At 41.9% G+C, this 20,745-nt stretch overlaps 1 protein-coding gene across 7 annotated transcripts in view; it reads right to left on the reverse strand.

Moving 5' to 3' along the window:
* camta1a (calmodulin binding transcription activator 1a) overlaps window positions 1-20,745 on the reverse strand; it is a 1,308,418-nt gene that overhangs the window by 522,275 nt on the left and 765,398 nt on the right. For all 7 annotated transcript variants that reach the window (XM_072586311.1, XM_072586310.1, XM_072586307.1 and 4 more), the window contains one exon: window positions 11,231-11,366. In XM_072586311.1, the coding sequence (XP_072442412.1) occupies window positions 11,231-11,366 (136 nt within the window). The remainder of the gene's footprint in view (window positions 1-11,230; window positions 11,367-20,745) is intronic.

Here is a 20,745-nt window from a genome sequence, read left to right on the forward strand (position 1 = left end):
CAATTTAGATCTGTGCCACAATGTTCTCTGCATGACACAAGGCCTCCTTATTCCAGCACAGGGCTTTCTCATTGAAGGTGGATTCCCACAGGATTTGTACCAAATTTAAAAATGCCTTGAGTCCCTCAGCAACAAAGAATCCTCACAGATTTTCACAACATAGATACACATTAATCACTCTGTCCCATGATGAGTCGACCACTTTCACAGCATTTCAACTTTAAGAAGCTCTACAAAACTATCAATGTGGAGAGACTGTGTTGAAATACACTAACCACAACGTTTAATTGGAAGGACATCCATAATTGCTGATATTATGCAAACCAACTTTTGAAAAGTTAATATCGCTCCAGCATTGTATTTAACATTGGTAGAAATCTTTTCTCTAACAGCTAACAGAACCTACACATTTAAAAGTGCACTACAAACACAGGATGCTGAAGTCTTTTATTGTTTTTCCAATCACTTCAAAGTGTCAATGATAGAAATGTGAAGATCCTTTGGCCCATCCAGCCTTCCAAACCCCGTGTGATCGCCTGGGACAAATAAGAACAAGATAAAAATCCAGGGGAATTTTGTGGTAAAATACCTTTCTGTCCCATCTTGATAATCAAAACTACTGCAGGCCCTGATTTGGCCCTGATTTCTCTGTAGTGCTAACATTTATAATGAGTGCTTTCTGTCCTCGTCAGGGATATGTCCAACTGAAAGAGGTGACTCAATTGCTACATAAATTTCCTACTTATGCACAAACCAGCCCATGATTCACCACCCAGATAACCTGATTAACAGGGAAACTGCAGACTGGCAAGCATAGAAAAAAATCCAGAGACAGGATAGAAGGGATAGGAGAAAGCAAACAATAAAGACAAAGCACTTACATTTTGGATTATGAAAGGGAAAACTATGAGAATTTTCCATACATTTAAAATGGATTATAATGGATTAGAGTGGATTCAGTTTCAATTATTCTAATTACTGTTTTGGAGAAAATGGATTACTGAATAGATGAACAGAAATGGAGCATTTACCAAGGAAATAAATTTTATTAAGCAATAACCAGACCATATAGAGAATATATCACCAAAATGGAATAGAAATATGTTCTGTATCACCCAATTGCACTTGGCTCCCATAAACCTAACTTAATTTGATAACACCTTGCATTAAAATTTTTAATTGAGCAACATAAAGTTATTTTTCTTTGTACTCGTTCTTGGGACACGCTTGCAAGGTGGACATTCATTGCCTATCCCCAAATGCCCCTGAGAAGATGTTGGCAAGCCGCTTTCTTGAACTGCTGCAGTTCATATAGTGTAGATTGTGACGGACCATTATTAATGGTTAAATGGTTTGAATTAAGTGAACGTTAATGTAGCTCATTTAGAGTCATTATCTTCCACAGATGACCAGAGTAAGAGTCGTAGAAGGTAAGAGAAAGAAGGAAGCTTTCCAGATAACATTGTTCTCATATAACTGTTCAGAAAAACCCTATCAAATTCCTCTGCACTAATCTAACGTCTGCTATAAAAGGGCAAAGACAACTTGGTACAACCATGTTAAGTGTCTGTTAGGGAGTAGCATCAACATAGCATATAATTTAAACCGACAGCCTTGCTTCTTCAGAGCTCATTGCGTCTATCTGTACTCTTTTGTGTTGTATTGGATATGCTCTGTGAGTAACTGTGTTAGAAATGTAAACAGTCCATGAGTAAAAATGAATGTAAAATCTGGCTTCTGTTTTAATGATTTCTTTTGGAGTATTTCAATTTCCAGCGTGCTGGAAGATTAAATACGGCAGCAGTAGGACTATGTAGGAAAATAAAGAAAGTAATCACAATGGGGCAAATGAATTGTTTCACCCTCTACTTAATTGAATATTACATCAAGAAGTCCATTTGGTTCATTATTACTGTGCTGTCTCTTTGAAAAAGTTAACTCATTAGTCCTAATCTCGTCTTTTTAGTTGTGATTTCTTTTCCCTTCCAAGTATTGATCCAATTCCCTTTTGAAAATTAATATTGAATTTGCCTCAACTGTCCTTTCAAACTGTGTATTCCAGATCACATAATGTGCTGCCTATAAAAATTATCCATATATTGTCCCTGGTTCTTCAAACAATCTTTTCCTCTGGTTATTGAAGCTCCAGCCACAGGAAAAACTATTCAAACTCTTCATGATTTTCAGCACCTCTATTAAATCTGTCCTTAACTTTCTCTCTTCTAAGGACAGTTTCTCCAGTCTTTCCACATAACTGAAGCCTCTTCTAATGTTTCATCCTCATCCCCTCTTTCCACCTCCCTTTCACTACCCATGCCACCCATTGTCCTCCCTCATTCTGATTTGGTGAACTTCTTGTGGAGTCTTGTTATTCTAGTTAACAAGGTTAGATAACATGGGATACAGGGAGAACTAGCCATTCAGATACAGAATTGACCTCAAAGATAGAAGACAGAGGGTGATGGTGTAGGGTTGCTTTTCAGACTAGATAAAAACAATGACTGCAGATGCTGGAAACCAGATTCTGGATTAGTGGTGCTGGAAGAGCACAGCAGTTCAGGCAGCATCCAAGGAGCAGCGAAATTGACGTTTCGGGCAAAAGCCCTTCATCAGGAATAAAGGCAGAGAGCCTGAAGCGTGGAGAGATAAGCTAGAGGAGGGTGGGGGTGGGGAGAAAGTAGCATAGAGTACAATAGGTGAGTGGGGAGGGGATGAAGGTGATTGGTCAGGGAGGAGAGGGTGGAGTGGATAGGTGGAAAAGGAGATAGGCAGTAGAGACTTGTGACCAATGGTGTGCCACAAGGATCAGTGCTGGGTGCACTGCTTTTCATTATTTATATAAATGATTTGGATTTGAATATAGGAGGTGCAGGCAAGGACTGCACAAAACACTACATCGGACAAACAGGAAGACAGCTAACGATCCGCATCCATGAACACCAACTAGCCACGAAACAACATGACCATCTATCCTTAGTAGCCACACGCGCAGATGACAAGCAACATGAATTCGACTGGGACAACACTACTATTATACGACAAGTCAAACAGAGAACATCCAGGGAATTCCTAGAGGCATGGCACTCATCCACAGATTCAATCAATAAGCACATCGACCTGGACCCAATATACTGACCACTGCAACGGACAGCTGGAACTGACAACCGAAAGCGGCAGATTCAAACCACTATAAATGCCGGAGGAAACATCACAGAACCACTTCACAGGAGGCTCCCAAGCCCTGAGGATGTCACCAAGACAGGGGACGAAACGTCTGCAACACAAATTCCCAACTCGGCGAACAGAACCACAACAGACTGAGGTTATTTTCTCTGGAGTGTTGGAGGCTGAGAGGTGATCTTTTGAGGTTTGCAAAATCATGAGGGGCATTGGATAGGGTGAATTGCTGAGGTTAGGGGAGTCCAGAATTGGAGGCTTAAGGTGAGAGAGGAAAGATTTAACAGGGACCTAAGGGGCAAGTTTTTCATGCAGAGGGTGGTGCGTGCATGAAATCAGCTGCCAGAGGAAATGATGGAGGCTGGTACAATAACAACATTTTAAAGGTGTCTGAATGGGTTTATGAATAGGAAGGGTTTAGACGGATATAGGCCAAATGCTAGCAAATAGGACTAGATTTATTTAGGATACCTGGGTGGCATGAATGAGTTGGCCCGAAGGGTCTGTTTCCATGCTGTACATCTCCATGATTATAGATGAGTTAGTTTGTGGGTGGGTGGGACAGCAGCAGGATTCCTGTAACAGCACATAATTCACTGCCCTAAACCAGACAGACAGGGAAAGTTGCAGGTTCTAGTTACTGCTGAATTAGCTAATCTCAACACAGATGGAAAACTGAGAGTACAACTGTCCTCAATGCCCCTGGGTTTAAGGATGTGAAAATATTAGTCAGCGTTCCCACTCCTGAATGCCACCAGCGATTCCTACACCAAAGCAGGCAAATGAGTTCAGTTAAGGAAAAGAAAAAGGCAGAGGGATAAATTGAAAAGTGGAGAAAAGAGAGCACTGTATGTGGCTAAAGACAAGGAGGCAAAGAAATCAGGTACACAGTAATTTAAGAGAAGAAAAATTATGTATTTAGTACCTTGCACAATCTCAGGACATTTCAAAACAATCTGCAATTAATGATGTGCTTTTGAAGCAAAGCCATTGTTGTAATATCAGGGAACTGCAACAGCTATGAAGGCCCATCAGACAACAATGAAAAAAATGACCAGGTCATCTATTTTGGTGATATTCAGAGGGTAACACCAGGGAGACTGGCAGCAGAAAGAACTCCCTTGACTTTTCTTCAAAATAGTGCCATGAGATCTCCACACCCACCGAAGAGGCAAACGTGGCCATTGGTTTAATGTCTGATCCAAAAGATGGATGAATGGATGGCCTTTTAAGTCTGGTTCTCAATGGCAGATTAAGAATCACAGCTTGATTCACAGAGCCGAAGGCAGGAATGTTGCTCACCAGAGACTGACTTCATTTTTTTTGCACTAAATTTGAAAGTGCTAAATATTCACACGGACCCCAAAAAGCCAGCTGCAAAAGCTCAGAATCTGATATCCTACAGGGTCCCATGCTGTGCCACATCAAAATATAAATGCAATTTGATAAAAAAAAACCTTAAAAGCCACCCCTTGAGCACCATGTATTACATGCCAATATTTTAAGTTTTTACTCATCTAAAATGTCTCTCCTCTGGAGGAGTTTGCTATATGACTGGTTTCACATTTAGTAAATTTGAAAAGAGTTATTTCCACAGCAGAGAGTCATCAAAAGAGAATTTAAATAACCCTTTGAAGGAACTCATCAGCCTTGCCAAGTAAAGCTGAGTATGACCCATTTTACTTTTTGATGATGTTATTCTGCAGAGACAGGTGCAGGTTTTGGAAATCAATTGAGGCTTCCTTAGTGGCCCAGTTGAGAACTACTTTAATGTGTGTAAAATTGAGGTGCAGAAAAGTCCAATTTTCATTTCCACTTTCATTCTGGGTTACCTGTGCAGAGACTGGGTGTAAATGGGCCTTTGCAATTGGTTTCAGTTGTTTCTGAGTTAGTGAAAGGAAATGTTAACCAATGACTGTTGTTGAAAAGTGTATGTTGTGGATCTTGTTCAGGGAACAAGATTGGGCTTGACTGTGATGCCCTCTCAAGTGGAATAGTTTATAAACACTCATTACCTAGACTTGTTCATGAAAAGATGTCCACTGGAATGATCTATAGAGAAAGGTCAGCTTTCACAAAACTGTATTCATGTACACATTTAGACAAAATGATTTCAGTATATTTTTTTCTGCTGTGTAGAGAATTTTTAAAAATAAGGCCATATTTACAACCTAAGGAAAATGAAAGTGATAAGAAAATGAAGGAAGATTATTTTTCCTCGAAGAGCGATAAATGTGTGAAACAATGGGCAGTGGAATAAGAAATTGAATTGGTTTCATGAAAGAAGCAAGACACATTTGTGTCAACAAAAGAGATTCAGAGCTGTTAGAAATTCATATACAGCCTGTTCCCTTAGTCATAGCTCCTGGATGCTTGTTCCCAGAGCTGCGGCTCCTACACTGTATGTTCCCATAACCATGGATCTGCTTGCTCCCATAATTATAGTTCTTGTACTGCTCCTTCCCGCAACAATGGCTCTTATATTATCTGTTCCCACAACAATGATTCCCATAACGGTGGCTCTGCACTTCCCGTTTCCAGAAATGTGGCTCTGATGCTGCCCATTTCCATACACTTGGCTCCAACACTGCCTGTTCCCAAAGTCAGGGCTCTGATTCTACCTGCTCCCATTGACATGGCTCTAGCGCCACCTGATCACCTAACCATGGCTCCCATGGCTGCCTTTTCCCACCACAATGGCTCTGCACTGTCTGTTCTCATTAACATTTGCTCCAGCAATGTCTGTTCCCATATGCATGGTTCTTGCAATGTCTATTACCATAGCTATGGTTCCTGCAATGCCAATTCCCATAACCATGACTTCTTTAATCTTGCTTCACCTGGTTACTTTACTCTGTGTTCCTTAAGTTGCTGTTTCTGCATTGTCCACAGCAATAAAACAATAGTCAGATGAAATTTGAAGGTGAAATTAAATGTCCTTAGTGATGGAATTGATGTTGGCTTGAAGTATCTAGCACAGCATGATTGTGGGCTGTGCAGCAAGCAATGCATTTCAGACCCCAGAATAGGGGAGTACTCACTAGCTCTTTATTTAAATGTCACACATGTACTTACGAGCTCACAGTACATTCACTGCCAGAGCAAGCCTAATAAACATATTACCAATTATTAATAAAATGACATGTAACAGGATTTTTCATTACATTTTTCAAAACTGTTTTTGAATATATTCCCACAAGCAGTTCTCTCTATTATGATATTATTTAATTAACATGATGGCAGAATAAACTTCAAACTCTCATGTTTTTCATACACTGAAGTTGCCAGTGGCTATTCTGTTTTTAAGTGTTGGGGTGTCACTTGCCACTGACATTCTGTATTCATAAACTTAGGCCATTCTGCGTACAGCATTGGTGTTTTCTTATCCTATCAATATTAGTTGTATCATACACTCAAAAGCAGACGATGAGTAGCTCAGTTGGGAAATGGCATGGAAAGAGTTGTCTCTTAGTGGCATTCCAAATCATGAGCACTCTGATGAGCAGGTGCACCTCCATATCTGAGTCTAGAATTTGTGTAAGCAGGTTACAGTTTGCAACATTGAGGAGTATTATAATCATTCCTGGGCCAACCCCAAACAGACAGACACTGTCAAAGCTGGGGACACTGGGTCATGAATAGGCAATGGATTCCTGACTGAATTTGTCCCCTTTAGTCTATAAGGAGGCAAGGATAACACAATTAATACACTGGGTGAGATCAACAAGCTCAGTATAAGCTGGAGTTCACACTTGAGACACTGCATTTGGTTGAATACAATACAATGCTGGGTGCATTTATGTTCTGAGCCATTTGGGGAGTGAGAAATCTTCTTCTGATCTTTGAGCTTCCATTCACCAAAAGGTCCTCATCACTGGAGTCAGAGTTAAATAAGAGAACCGCTTCATAAAAATCTAACAGATTCCATGTTGCATAAAAGCTTCACGATGTAGAGAAAATCCAACTATAGCTCAGTGACTTGGTAGGTGCTCTGTCCTCAGTTTTACGGTAGAAAATCTTGCAGGTGGACACAGTAGAACTGAGTAACACAGTACTTGAATATCAATGCATTTCAGTGGAAGGCTAATGGTGTGTGCTTTATACTATCCTGCTCTAACTTGAACCATGAGATTTTCAAAATAATTACTTTGCAGGATAGGGTTGTTGCTTGAAAAACGAGCATTTGTTGCCCACTCTTCACTATCCTTGAGAAGATAGGAGAGAGTTGCCTTCTTGAACTACTGCAGTTCATTTAGTAATAGGTATGCTGTCAGTGCTGTTAGGAAGGAAGCTCCAAGATTTTGACTAAATGACAGGGAAGGAAAACCGTTTAAGTTCTGGGTCAGGATTGTGTGTAACTTGGAGAGGAATTTGCAGATGCTGCTGCTCCCATTCATCTGTTGCCCTTGTCAAGCTAAGTGGTTGAGGTCATGACTTTGGGAGATGTTACAAAGAAGCATTGGGCATATCCATTTGTGAAAACCAAGATAACTCTGACATTTCATTACCATTCCTGATGAAGGACTTTTGCCCGAAACATCGATTCTCCTGCTCCTCAGATGCTGCCTGACCTGCTGTGCTCTTCCAGCACCACGCTCTCGACTCTGCTCTCCAGCATCTACAGTCCTCACTTTCTTCAACCATATTGTGTGGACCAGACTTGTTAGGTTAGGTAGACTTCCCTTTCCAAGTTAGTTGAAATTTTAGGACATTTCAGCAGCGTTATGATCAATGTTCCCATGCCAACCCACATATTGCCAGATTAATTGAATTAATTCTCACAGTTTGCCACAATAGGCTTTGAACTCACAAACTGTACAACACCAGTCCAGGATCACACTAGAATTACTGACATGGTACCACAGACGTCTCAAAATCAAACAGAAGAGATGCTTACAGAACTCAGGGAAGTTGTCCCCAGTCCTCTCCACAATATACCTAAAGAAAGAAAAGTCCAGGGAGCAGAGAAGATGAACTAACAATTGTATCTTCCCTCATCATGGACCACTGCGCATCCTTGCTCTATCATTGGCATAGACTGCATTTGGAATTAACTCCCTAAATCGCCTCGTCTTGACACTCCTCTTCAAGAATTTCTTATAAAGTCAAAAGTAACTTGGATGTATATTTGGTCTGATTATGTCTCAGCAGAGGCCTCACCTTCATCCCCCTACGCTCCCAGATTAACGAGTTCAACACGCGGTGAGACATCGAACAATTCTTCTGCCGCCTTCGCCTCCGCACCTACTTCTTCAACCAGGATTTCCGCCCACCCTCTGATGACCCCTTCTCCCGCCTCCAACACACCCCATCCACCTGGACACCCCGTGCTGGCCTCTTACCTGCCCTCGATCTCTTCATAGCCAACTGCCACCGCGACATTAACCGCCTCAACCTGTCCACCCCTCTCACCCACTCCAACCTCTCACCCTTGCAAAGTACAGCCCTCCACTCCCTCTGCTCCAACCCCAACCTCACTATCAAACCGGCAGACAAGGGAGACGCAGTGGTAGTTTGGCGCACCGATCTTTACATTGCTGAGGCTAAACGCCAGCTCGCGGACATCTCCTCCTACTGCCCCTTTGACCATGACCCCACCTCCCACCACCAAACCATCATCTCCCAGACCATCCATAACCTCATCACCTCAGGGGATCTCCCATCCACTGCCTCCAACCTCATCGTCCCACAACCCCGCACCACCCATTTCTACCTCCTGCCCAAAATCCACAAACCTGACTGCTCCTGCCAACCCATTGTCTCAGCCTGCTCCTGTCCCACCGACCTCATCTCTGCATACCTCGACACGGTCCTGTCCCCCTTAGTCCAAGAACTCCCCACCTACATTCGGGACACCACCCACACCCTCCAGCTCCTCCATGATTTTCGCTTGCCCGGCCCCCAACGCCTTATCTTCACCATGGACATCCAGTCCCTATACACATCCATCCCCCATCACGAAGGCCTCAAATCCCTCTGCTTCTTCCTTTCCCACCGACCCAACCAGTACCCTTCAACTGACACCCTCTTTCGACTGACTGAACTGGTCCTCACTCTGAACAACTTCTCTTTCCAATCCTCCAACTTCCTCCAAACCAAACCATGGGCACCTGCATGGGCCCCAGCTATGCCTGTCTCTTTGTCAGATATGTGGAACAGTCCATCTTCCATAGCTACACTGGCACCACCCCCCACCTTTTCCTCTGCTACATCTATGACTGTATTGGTGCTACCTCGTGCTCTCACGAGGAGGTTGAACAGTTCATCCACTTTACTAACACCTTCCACACCAACCTCAAATTTACCTGGACCGTCTCAGACTCCTCCCTCCCCTTCCTAGACCTCTCCATTTCTATCTCAGGCGACCGACTCAACACGGACATTTACTATAAACCGACCGACTCCCACAGCTACCTAGATTACACCTCCTCCCACCCTGCCCCTGTAAAAATGCCATCCTATATTCCCAATTCTTTCGCCTCTGCCGCATCTGCTCCCAGGAGGACCAATTCCAATACCGAACAATCCGGATGGCCTCCTTCTTCAAAGACCGCAATTTCCCCTCAGACGTGGTTGACAATGCTCTCCACCGCATCTCCTCCACTTCCCGCTCTTCCGCCCTTGAACCCCGCCCCTCCAATCGCCACCAGGACAGAACCCCACTGGTCCTCACCTACCACCCCACCAACCTCCAGATACATCGTATTATCCTTCGTCATTTCCGCCACCTCCAAACAGACCCCACCACCAAGGATATATTTCCCTCCCCTCCCCTATCAGCATTCCGGAGAGACCACTCCCTCCGCAACTCCCTCGTCAGGTCCACACCCCCCACCAACCCAACCTCCACTCCCGGCACCTTCCCCTGCAACCGCAAGGAATGAAAGACTTGCGCCCACACCTCCTCCCTCACTTCCCTCCAAGGCCCCAAGGGATCCTTCCATATCCGTCACAAATTCACCTGCACCTCCACACACATCATCTATTGCATCCGCTGCATCCGATGTGGCCCCCTTTTCATTGGGGAGATAGGCCGCCTACTTGCGGAACGTTTCAGAGAACACCTCTGGGACACCTGCACCAACCAACCCAACCGCCCCGTGGCTGAACACTTTAACTACCCCTCCCACTCCGCCAAGGACATGCAGGTCCTTGGCCTCTTCCATCGCCAGACCATGGCAACACAACGCCTGGAGGAAGAGCGCCTCATCTTCTGCCTAGGAACCCTCCAACCACAAGGGATGAATGCAGATTTCTCCAGCTTCCTCATTCCACCACCCCCCACTCCCCACCCCCACCTTATCTCAGTCCCTACTCTTGGACTCAGCACCGCCTTCTTGACGTGCAATCTTCTTCCCGACCTCTCCGCCCCCCACCCCCCTCACCTTAATCTCCTTCCATCTATCGCATTCCCAACGCCCCTCCCCCAAGTCCCTCCTCACTACTTTTTATCTTAGCCTGCTTGGCACACCCTCCTCATCCCTGAAGAAGGGCTTATGCCCGAAACGTCGATTCTCCTGCTCCTTGGATGCTGCCTGACCTGCTGCGCTTTTCCAGCAACACATTTTTCAGCTCTGATTATGTCTCACCTATCGCTAGCAATCTCACTCCCTTCCCTGAACAAGTCTGCATTATGGAAAAGGTGTGGTAAAAATAGGAGTTGTTGTTTTCCTTTCGGGGACTGGTCGGAAGGCTGGGACCAGATTGTTCTTTCAGGTCAGAATACTGGGAATTACAGAAATCTCAGTGAAGGAAAGAGAAGAAAAACAAGCAACAGCAAAAAGTCTGTTTTTTACATTGTAAGCTGACTTAAATTTGAAACAATATCTGGAGGCTTGAGTTTTGAATGTTCTGTCAACTCAGTAATTATTCATATTGTTCTTCTTGTGTATCTGTGGTGATCCAAGTGTAATTGTCAATTATCAGACTGAAGAGGAGAAAATCACTGCACTATTCCAATATTCTTTTAGATCAGTCACAAGGTTGTCTTCCTCAATGAGAATTAAATGGGAAAAGTACAAAACAGAATTTAGAGTGCTACTGCAGCCCTTACCTCTACACCTTGCACCTTCAACTTCATGTGATCCTCCCGAGTAGTTTTCCCATCTTTCCGTTTCTTCCAGCAGTAACCATCCTTTCTGTATTTCACCTTCTTCCTGTTGTATAGGATCATGGAACCATTCTGGGGCCTGCAATATTTCAAGGAAGACACATGGTTGGAAATAGGGACTCAGGATCCACACAAAACAGTTTTAGAGATACTTGTCCCCATTCAATATCAAACCTGTCATGCTTTAATGTTTAGGGTTGATGCTGATTTTGCACTTTGAGAATTTTTATGCATGTTACACTCTCTCTCAATCTTAACACCCTCATTTTCCTACGAACAAGGAGATCATGGGTGATGCATGCACTATTCCTGGTTTTAATTCATGGACAGCTGGCAAGACCTTTCCCCTACAACCCTCAAAGAACACTAAAGCCAACTGTAGCTCTGCTCGTGCTTCCTAGAGTGAAGTTAATTAACATGAGATCTGTTTGCACTGGATGACTAACTTTTATCCTCTGAGTCAGAATGAGATAAAAGAAGTGGAGCACAGAAACATTAAAACTGGGGGCGGAAGTAGGAGACCATTCAGCCATTCGAGTCTGCTCCACTATTCATCATAGTTTTCAAAGAATCCCTACAGTATGGAAGCAGGCCATTCAGCCTATCGAGTCCATACCAACCCTCCAAAGAGATTCCTACCCAGACCCACCACCACCCTAACCCCATAACCCTGCATTTCCCATGGCTCATCCATCTAACCTGCACATCCATGCACACTATGGGCAATTTAGCATTGCCAATCTACCTAAGCTGCACACCTTTGGGCTATGGGAGGAAACTGGAGCACCTGGTGGAAACCCACGCTGACATGAGGAGAATGTACAAAGTCCACACAGTTGCCCAGGGCTGGAATTAGACCTGGGTCCATGGTGCTGTGAGGCAGCAGTGCTAATCACTGAGCCATCGTGCCACCCTGAACATGGCTGATCATCCAACTCAGTACCCAGTTCTTGCTTTAATGACATACTCTTTGATCCCTTTAGTCCTCACAACTATATCTAAATGCTTTTTAGATCATTAGGTGAAGGAGCGACGCTCCAAAAGCTTCCAATTAAACCTATTGGACTATAACCTGGTGTTGTGTGACTTTTAACTTTCAGCTACCCAGGTATTAAGCTGTAAAATTCTTTGAGATTTCTTCAGCTCGCCCTCTGCCTTTATGATGCTCTTTGAAACTAACCTCTTTGACCAAGCACTTTTTCCCAGTATCTGCATATCTGTCTTGGTGTCAAGTGTGGCTTGTTAGTCACATCTGTGTGTCATCTTGAGACACTACATAAATGCAAATTGTTATTACTTCTGTGAAACAGACTTACTACCCTTCATTCTGTCTTTTTGTGTCTAACTTTTCAACAGCTTCAGCTGCAAAAAGTAGACAAATATGTGCATCCTATTCACAGTCAGAGTGAAATCGATGAAGTTTCCAACACAATTGGACATGCAATGTCTTTCCAATTATCAAGATAACACTAATGAATCACTTAATGCTTTGGTGTCTGGAAAACACAAATTATGCTCAATATATTAACCAACCTTCACTGAAGTGCTTTTCTTTGCAAATATGCAAGAATCAGAAAATACTGTCTGTCATAAATTGATGGCTGGGGATCTGGAACCATCTGTAGGCCAGACCAAGTAAAGATGACAGATTTACTTTGCTAAAGGACATTACTGAATCAGACGGTTTTTATGACAATTGATATTATGACGTTTAGATATATTTTCATTTCGGATATTTTATTGATGTCAAATTTCACCATTGTTTTTATGGAATTCTAACTTATGCCCCTAGAATATTAATCTGGGGTTCAGGACTCAACATCTACTTTGTATTTGTAATTTATCATCTGTTTAATATAAAATTATTTATACTTATTGATATAATTTACACTTTATAATCAAATTGATTAGGCGTCTTCGCCTGAACAGTATGGTCTGCTTGCAAGAATCTTTATTAATGACTAGAACATTAAGGACTGTATTGTTCATATACCTGGCATATAAGAGGCAATTGTTAACACAGAGATGCAATATACCCAAGAATTTCACATACAGTATTAGGTTGTGATTTGGATTCAAATTTTGGCACAGACTATGGATAGAGACTCTCTTTTATGATGAACATGAAATGGAAGAACACAAAATTGTAACGTCCACTAGCACTTCATCCCAACCCCAAACCACACGTAATGGGTTATTTTTCTGGAAAAAGCTTTGCATTACCTTTTATTCTTCAAAAAGGCAGAGAATCAAAACAGTGGCTAACAAAGGGTTAGGGACACGATGAGCTGCTATACAACACACTATTCTTTCAACTTAAATTTTGCCAACACAGAATTTCTGTTGCAATGATAGATTGATAAACAAAGGAAAGACAAACACCACACATTACTGCTTTTGTTAATCTTTTGTTGCAGCTAAAACTCAGGCAAGTTGGCTTCTCCCTTATCTCTTCTTTTACACACCAGCTCCTGAGAGCGAAACTGCCTGAATCCCAAACAGATAATACAGCAAGATTCAGTGGATTGCATTCTGATAGAAACACTTGCAAAGACAGTAAGATAAAAAAAACAATCAATCAATCTGTTCATTTATTTCCTTAAAGGACCCCATGCCCTTGTAAAAATGTTTCACATTAGACTTTACACAGATACACACAAATAATTTCACAGATTTTACTGCTGATAGTTACATTTGAGCTAAATCTTTCTAATGTAAATAAACATTTGTAGTAAAGTCAGGCTTCAGCTAATTATCAAACCTTATTTACACAGTAATGCTTCCTGCAAGACATAACAAGTGTGAACATTCATTTTGGGTCAAGCTACCAATCATGCCAACCCCACTGTACCATAAATCAAGCACCAAACTCTTTAAAAACTAAAGAAATGGGTATAAAAACAAAAATGCAAGTTTGCCCAGAACATAAGCAATGAAGATTGACATTTAGTTTATAAACCTATTTCAAAGGATAGCAGCTGTTGTACAGGGTGTCTGGAAACAGGTTTAGTGAACTAATGCATCAGGTTCCTCACAAGGTCAGAGATGTGGGGGAGCCTGGTTACTCTCTCATATGCGAAGGCTGCCTGGAAGGACATATCTGGGGTATCTAAGACATTTCCAATGGAATAAATGCGATTAACAATGATCAGTCATGGGCTAATGTTGCTGACTCAAATGCTTAAAGAAATATCATAAAGCTGGGATCATTTGGTGGATATGTTAAAATCTAAATATGTTAGCATTAGGTTAACAACAAATGACAAGCTGAAATACATAGTCAACCAACATGAGTTCATCTAGCACCTTTAATGCAGTAAAACATACTGGATGGACTACCTGGCATTGGCTTATCTCAACTTTCAAAATCTTTCTTACCAACTTCTATCAGACTGCACCTGTAAGAGGTGGTGAGGGAACAACCAAAGGGAAAAATCCTAGTCCTAGTCATCCCCAATCTATCTTTTGCCAATGCATCCATCTTTGACAGTAGAGTGGGAGTGAGTAGCGTAAGATTCTTGAATTCATTTTCATACAAACACACACCTATCAAGTCCTATGGCACGACTGTACTAAATGGGGTAGTTTCAGAACAGATCTAACAGCTCAAAACTGGCATTCATGAGACACTGTGGGCCATCAGCAGGAGTAGAATTGCATTCAACCACAATCTGTAATCTCATGGCTCATCTCCCATTCTACATTCTAAAACCAAGCGAACAAATTTGGTTTAAAGACAAGCTCAGGAGTGCATTTCAGAAGCAGAACCAGGGCATATCCAGAAAAATGCAATCTCAACTTGCTGAAGCTAAAACACTCAACTACTTGCACGCCAACACAGAAACAGCATGCAATAGGCAAAGCTAACTGATCTCACATGCAATGGACCAAACTGAAATGTTGCAGTCCTGCCACATCCAGTCATGCTCGATGATTAAACAGTAAGAGAGAGAACAAGGCTTCACAAATATATTCATCCTCAACAATGGATGATTCAAGCGTCCAGATGACAATACTGAAGCATTTGCACCCATCTTCAGCTCAACGTACCAAGGGGACAATCCATCTCAGTCATGTCCTCAGGTTCCCTATAATCATAGATGCCAATTTTCAGCCAATTTGGTTTACCACATGTGATGCTAAGAAACAGCCTAAAAACATGGACTATGTTAAGGTACGTAGCCTATGGACCCTGACAACATCCCAAAAATAGTATTGAAGACTTGTGCTCCATAACTAGCCTCACCCTGAGCCCAGCTGTTCCAGGATAGCTACAGCAAAACAGTGGAACAGTAATGTGGACAATTGTCCACATATATCAGGCCAGCAACAGGTAGGACAAATCCAATCTGGCCAAAGATTGGTGCATCAGTTAACTCATGATCACCAGCAACATGATAGGAAGTGCTATTAACAGTAGTATAAAGCATAGTAATCAGCTCACTGACACTCAGTTCAGGCTCTGCTGGAGCCACTTGCCTGCTGAACTCATTACGATAGCCCAATACCTTAAAGACAGCATTTGTTTTATTGAGTGTGCCTTCAAGGAGACTTAGCCCAACTGAAATAAACAGTAAACAAAGGGAAAGCTTTTCACTGGTTGGAATCATACCTGGAATGAAAAAGGTCGTGGTGTTAAAGATAATCTTCTCAGCCACAGAATATCATTACTGCATTCCTCAGGGCAGATATTTTCTAATCAACCAGCTCAGAGATGTTATTACAAACCTCTGGAACAGGTGAAGCTTGAGCCCAGGCTTCTTGGCCCAGAGATAAGGACACTACCATTGTCCCACAAGACCCCTGAGTTCTTCAGGGTCCTAGGCCCAACTATTTTTCAGCTGTTCCATCACATGGTGAGGATTGGGGATGTTCCCTTATGATTGATTGCACAACATCCAGTATTATTTGACTCCTCCAGTATTAAAGCTGTGTTTCTAAATGCAGCAAGAGCTGGGCAAGGAAGGGTAAGGAAAGCAGTTGCATGGGAACACCTCCACCTGTGCATTCCTCTCCAAATGACACATCATTCTGACTTGGAATGTTATTACCATTGCTCTAATGTTCACTGGATCAAAATTGTGGAATGTCTTCCTTGCACCTCTGTGGATGTACCTACCCGGTAGTTGAACTACAGCATTTCAAGCTGACTCACCACTGTCCTATCAAGGGCAATTAGAGATGGACAACAGCTGTTGGCCTTAGCAGCAACAGCCAAATCACATTAAAGAAACATTTTAAAATAGCCATTTTACTTTTGCATTATCACCCAAAATTTGACATTGAGCCACAGGAGGAGATATTATGGCAGGTGACTGAAAGAGTAGTTGCAGAGGTAGGGTTTAAGAAGAACATTAATGTAGGAGAGAGAGAAGTGGAGAGGTTTAGGTAGGGGCTTGCAGAGTTGAAGACTGGATGACAAATTCTTTTGGAAGGGAATTCCATAGCTTTTTGAAAAATAGAAATATTAAAGGCGAGTAGTGTGAATCAGAGAGTGAAATAAGTCTAGGTAGTTTATGTGGAGATTAACAAACTGATAGATTGAAAGGCCTCTTCTCTACTGTTACATGCTTTGGAAGTGAAGTTTGATAATGTATGTGGTTGTATGCATAAGAAATGAATCATGATGAAACTACTGTCAAGTGAAAAAATATTAGGACCTCAGCTAAGCATCTGTACTGTTTAATATATTAATACGTATCAGTCATTTGCCAGATATTTTATGTCCAGAATAGATTTTTCTAATATTTTGTTCAAACAATTTCCAGTAAAACCAATTATCAGGAATTGCACAGTATTACGGAGACTTTACTGAGCTACTCGATTCACAAAATTCATAATGACTGCTCTTTATAAAGGTCTCACAATTTTTCATTTACCACATTGTTAATCTCTACAGCTAGAAATTAATATTAATGTACTGTACGTAAGGCTCTTCTATATCTTACTTAGCATTTTATTTGTGGTTTCACAGTGTCTATTAGGAGCCGTATTCATATTTTGCAAGGTAACATCCAATTTTCTCCTGGATTCTCTTATGCCTGCTTGGACAATGAGAACCATGCAGTACCTGTCAGATAGCTTATTCCTCATATCTGATTGTAAAGTGGTTAGGTCACTGCAGAGGAATCACGGCAGAATTTGTCTTGATCCCTATTCTGTATTCCAGTAGAGGTCATTTGAATAGTGAGCGGGGTGGGGAACCAAGGGATTATTTTCTTTCCTAGCCCAAGGCCCAATTGAGCACCCCAATTTAGCTTTCCTGACTAATATTAGATAATTCTACAGAGACATAGGAGTTAATCCTGACATCTTTCATGAGGAAGAATTGTCCTTATCAACCCCACTGAAATCTAAATAATTTTCATTATTTCAGTTGCAAAACCCGCTGAACTGAGAATTCTGGGAGTGTACATAATCCAACTAAGAAGGTGACCTAAATCTGTTGGTGATACATTATCCAACATAAAACATTTCACAGCCTCTGGGAAACAGCATGGGGATAAAGATTTAAGATTAGCAGATGGCTTATTTCATTAATCAATGAATGGAGAAGCACAGAAGGACACAATCAGCAGAGTTCCCCTGCTCAAAGGAAATCCTCTGAAAAAATAATGCACAGAAAAAAAATTCCAAATATAAATTCTGGTGTTCTGGGGAACTTTCAAAGCAATATTATATAATACTGTGGCTTTCCTGTGCTGCTAGTTATGTTTATGGAAGGGATACTGTGTTGAATCATAGCAGGAAGAAACAGCTATTGTACAAGCTCATGGCAGGATGTCCCACCAGCATAACCAGCTAAATCTGGTGGAGGGAAATAAAGAGGTAGAAGGACTGAAACTGATCCTGGGTATTTGCAGCACAAAGTGGCTTGTAAAAAACTGATTGTGTATTTTACATTAGGTGCTATTTACTGCATATTAAGTGAGAAAAGTAACAGGTTAAAATGGAAGTGTCGGTGTCATATGATATATAAAACTGGCAATAAAGACTTAGAGTTATAGAGTTGTACAGAAACAAACTTTTTGGTGCAACTCATACATGGCGACCAGATATTCTAAATTGATCTAGTTCCATTTACCAGCATTTGACTCGTATTGCTCTAAGCCATTTCTATTCATTTACCCATCCAGATGCCTTTTAAATATTGTAATTGCATCAGCCTCCACCACGTCCTCTGGCTGTTTGTTCCATACATGCACCACCCTCTATGTTAAAAAGTTGCCCCTTAGGTTCCTTTTAAATCTTTCCCCTCTAATCTTAAACCTATGCTTTCTGATTTTGGACTCCCCTAGCCTGGGGAAATGACCTTGGCTATTCACCCTATCCATGCCTCTCTAGATTTTATAAACCTCTATAATGTCACCCCTCAGCCTCCGACATGCCGGGGAAAATAGCTCTAGCCTATTCAGTCTCTCTGTATAGTTCTACCCCTCCAACTCTGACAATACATTGTAAATCTTTTCTGCACCCTTTTAAGTTTAACAACATCTTTCCTGTAGCACATAGACCAGAATTGAATGCTGCATTCCAAAAGTGGCCTAACCAATATCCTGTAGAGCCACACCATGTCATCCCAACTACTGTACTCAATGCACTGACCAATAAAGGCAAGCGCATCAAATATATTCTTCATGATGAAGCTTGATCTCAAAATCTCTTTGTTCTGCAACACTCCCAAAGACCCTACCATTTGGTATGTAAGTCCTGCCCTGATTTGCCTTACCAAAACACATCACCTCACATTTATCTAAATTAAACTCCATCTGCCACTCCATCAGTCTATCTGATTCAGTTGTATTCTGAGATAACCTTCTTGACTGTCCACCACACCACCAATTTTGGTGACATCTTCAATTGTACTAACTATTACTTCTATATTCACACCCAAATCACTTATATAAATGACAAAAAGCAGTGGACCTAGCACTGACCTTTGTGTGGTACATTGCTGGTCACAGGCCTCCAGTCCGAAAAGCAACTCTCCACCACCACCCTCTCTTGCCTACCTTCAAGTCAATTAGTATCCAAATGGCTAGTTCCCCCTGGATTCCATGTGATCTAACCTTGCTAACCAGTCTACCATGCAGAACCTTGTTGAACACCTTGCTGAAGTCCATATATATTATGTCCACCACTCTGCCTTCATCAATCCTCTTCATCATTTCTTCAAAAAACTTAAATTAGGGAGACATGATTTCTCACACACAAGGCCATGATGGCTATCCCTAATCAGTCCTTGCCTTTCTAAATACACGTAAATCCTGTCCCTCAGAATTCCCACAAATAACTTATTCACCACTGACATCAGGTTCACCGGTTTATAGTTCCCTGGCTTTTCCTTACCACCTTCCTTAAATCATGGTACCATGTTAGCCACTTTCCGTTCTTCCAGCACCTCACCCACAGCTAGCTTCCTACAAAATTCTAGGATACACCCAATCAATCCCAGGGATTTATCTATGTTTATATATTTTAAGTGAACTAGCACATCTTCCACTGTAATATGGACTTTTTTCAAGATATCAGTATTTGTTTCCCCACGTTCTCTAGCTTCCATATCCTTTTCCACATTAAATACTGATGCAAAATACTCATTTAGTATCTCACCCACCTCCAGTGGTTCCACATATTGACAGTATTGTTGATCTTGAAGGGGCCCTATTCTCTCCCTAGTTACATTCTTGCCCTTGCTGTATTTGTAGAATCTCTTTGGATTCTCCTTAATCCGATTTACCAAAGCTATCTCATGTTCCATTTTTGCCCTCCTGATTTCCCTCGATTACACCTTCTGCCCTTATACTCCTCAAGGGATTCACTGAATCCCAGCTATCTATACCCACCATGTACCTCCTTTTTCTTGACCAGAGCCTCAATTTCTCTGGTCATTCCCTACACCTATCAGCCTTGCTATTCACACGAACAGGAATATACTGCCTCTGGACTCTCATTATCTCATTTTTGAAGGCCTCCCACTTTCCAACCATCCCTTTACCTACAAATAGCCTCTACCAATTAACTTTTTCAAAGTCTTGCCTAATACTGTCAAAATTGGCCTTATTCCAATTTAAAACTTTAACTTTTAAATCAGGTCTGGCGAGTTAAAATCCCCAACCATTACAACCCTATCATTCTTACAGATGATGTGAAGGTGTCAGTGTTGGACTGAGGTGGACAAAGTTAAAGATCAGACAATACCAGGTTATTGTCCATCAGGTTTATGTGGAAGTACCAGCTTTCGGAGTGTTGCTCCTTACAGATTTTTTATACATATCTGAGATCTCCTTACAAATTTGCTTCTCAATTTCCTGTTGGCTATTGGGGGTTCTATATTGCAATCCTATTAGGGTGATCATCCCTTTCTTATTTCTGAGCTCCAACCAAATAATCACTGGACAAACTCACAGGAATATCCTCCCTAAGTACTGCTGTTTCCCTAACTAAAACACCTCTCC

The sequence above is a fragment of the Chiloscyllium punctatum genome, chromosome 16 (assembly GCF_047496795.1).
Source record: "Chiloscyllium punctatum isolate Juve2018m chromosome 16, sChiPun1.3, whole genome shotgun sequence".
Taxonomy (NCBI): domain Eukaryota; kingdom Metazoa; phylum Chordata; class Chondrichthyes; order Orectolobiformes; family Hemiscylliidae; genus Chiloscyllium; species Chiloscyllium punctatum.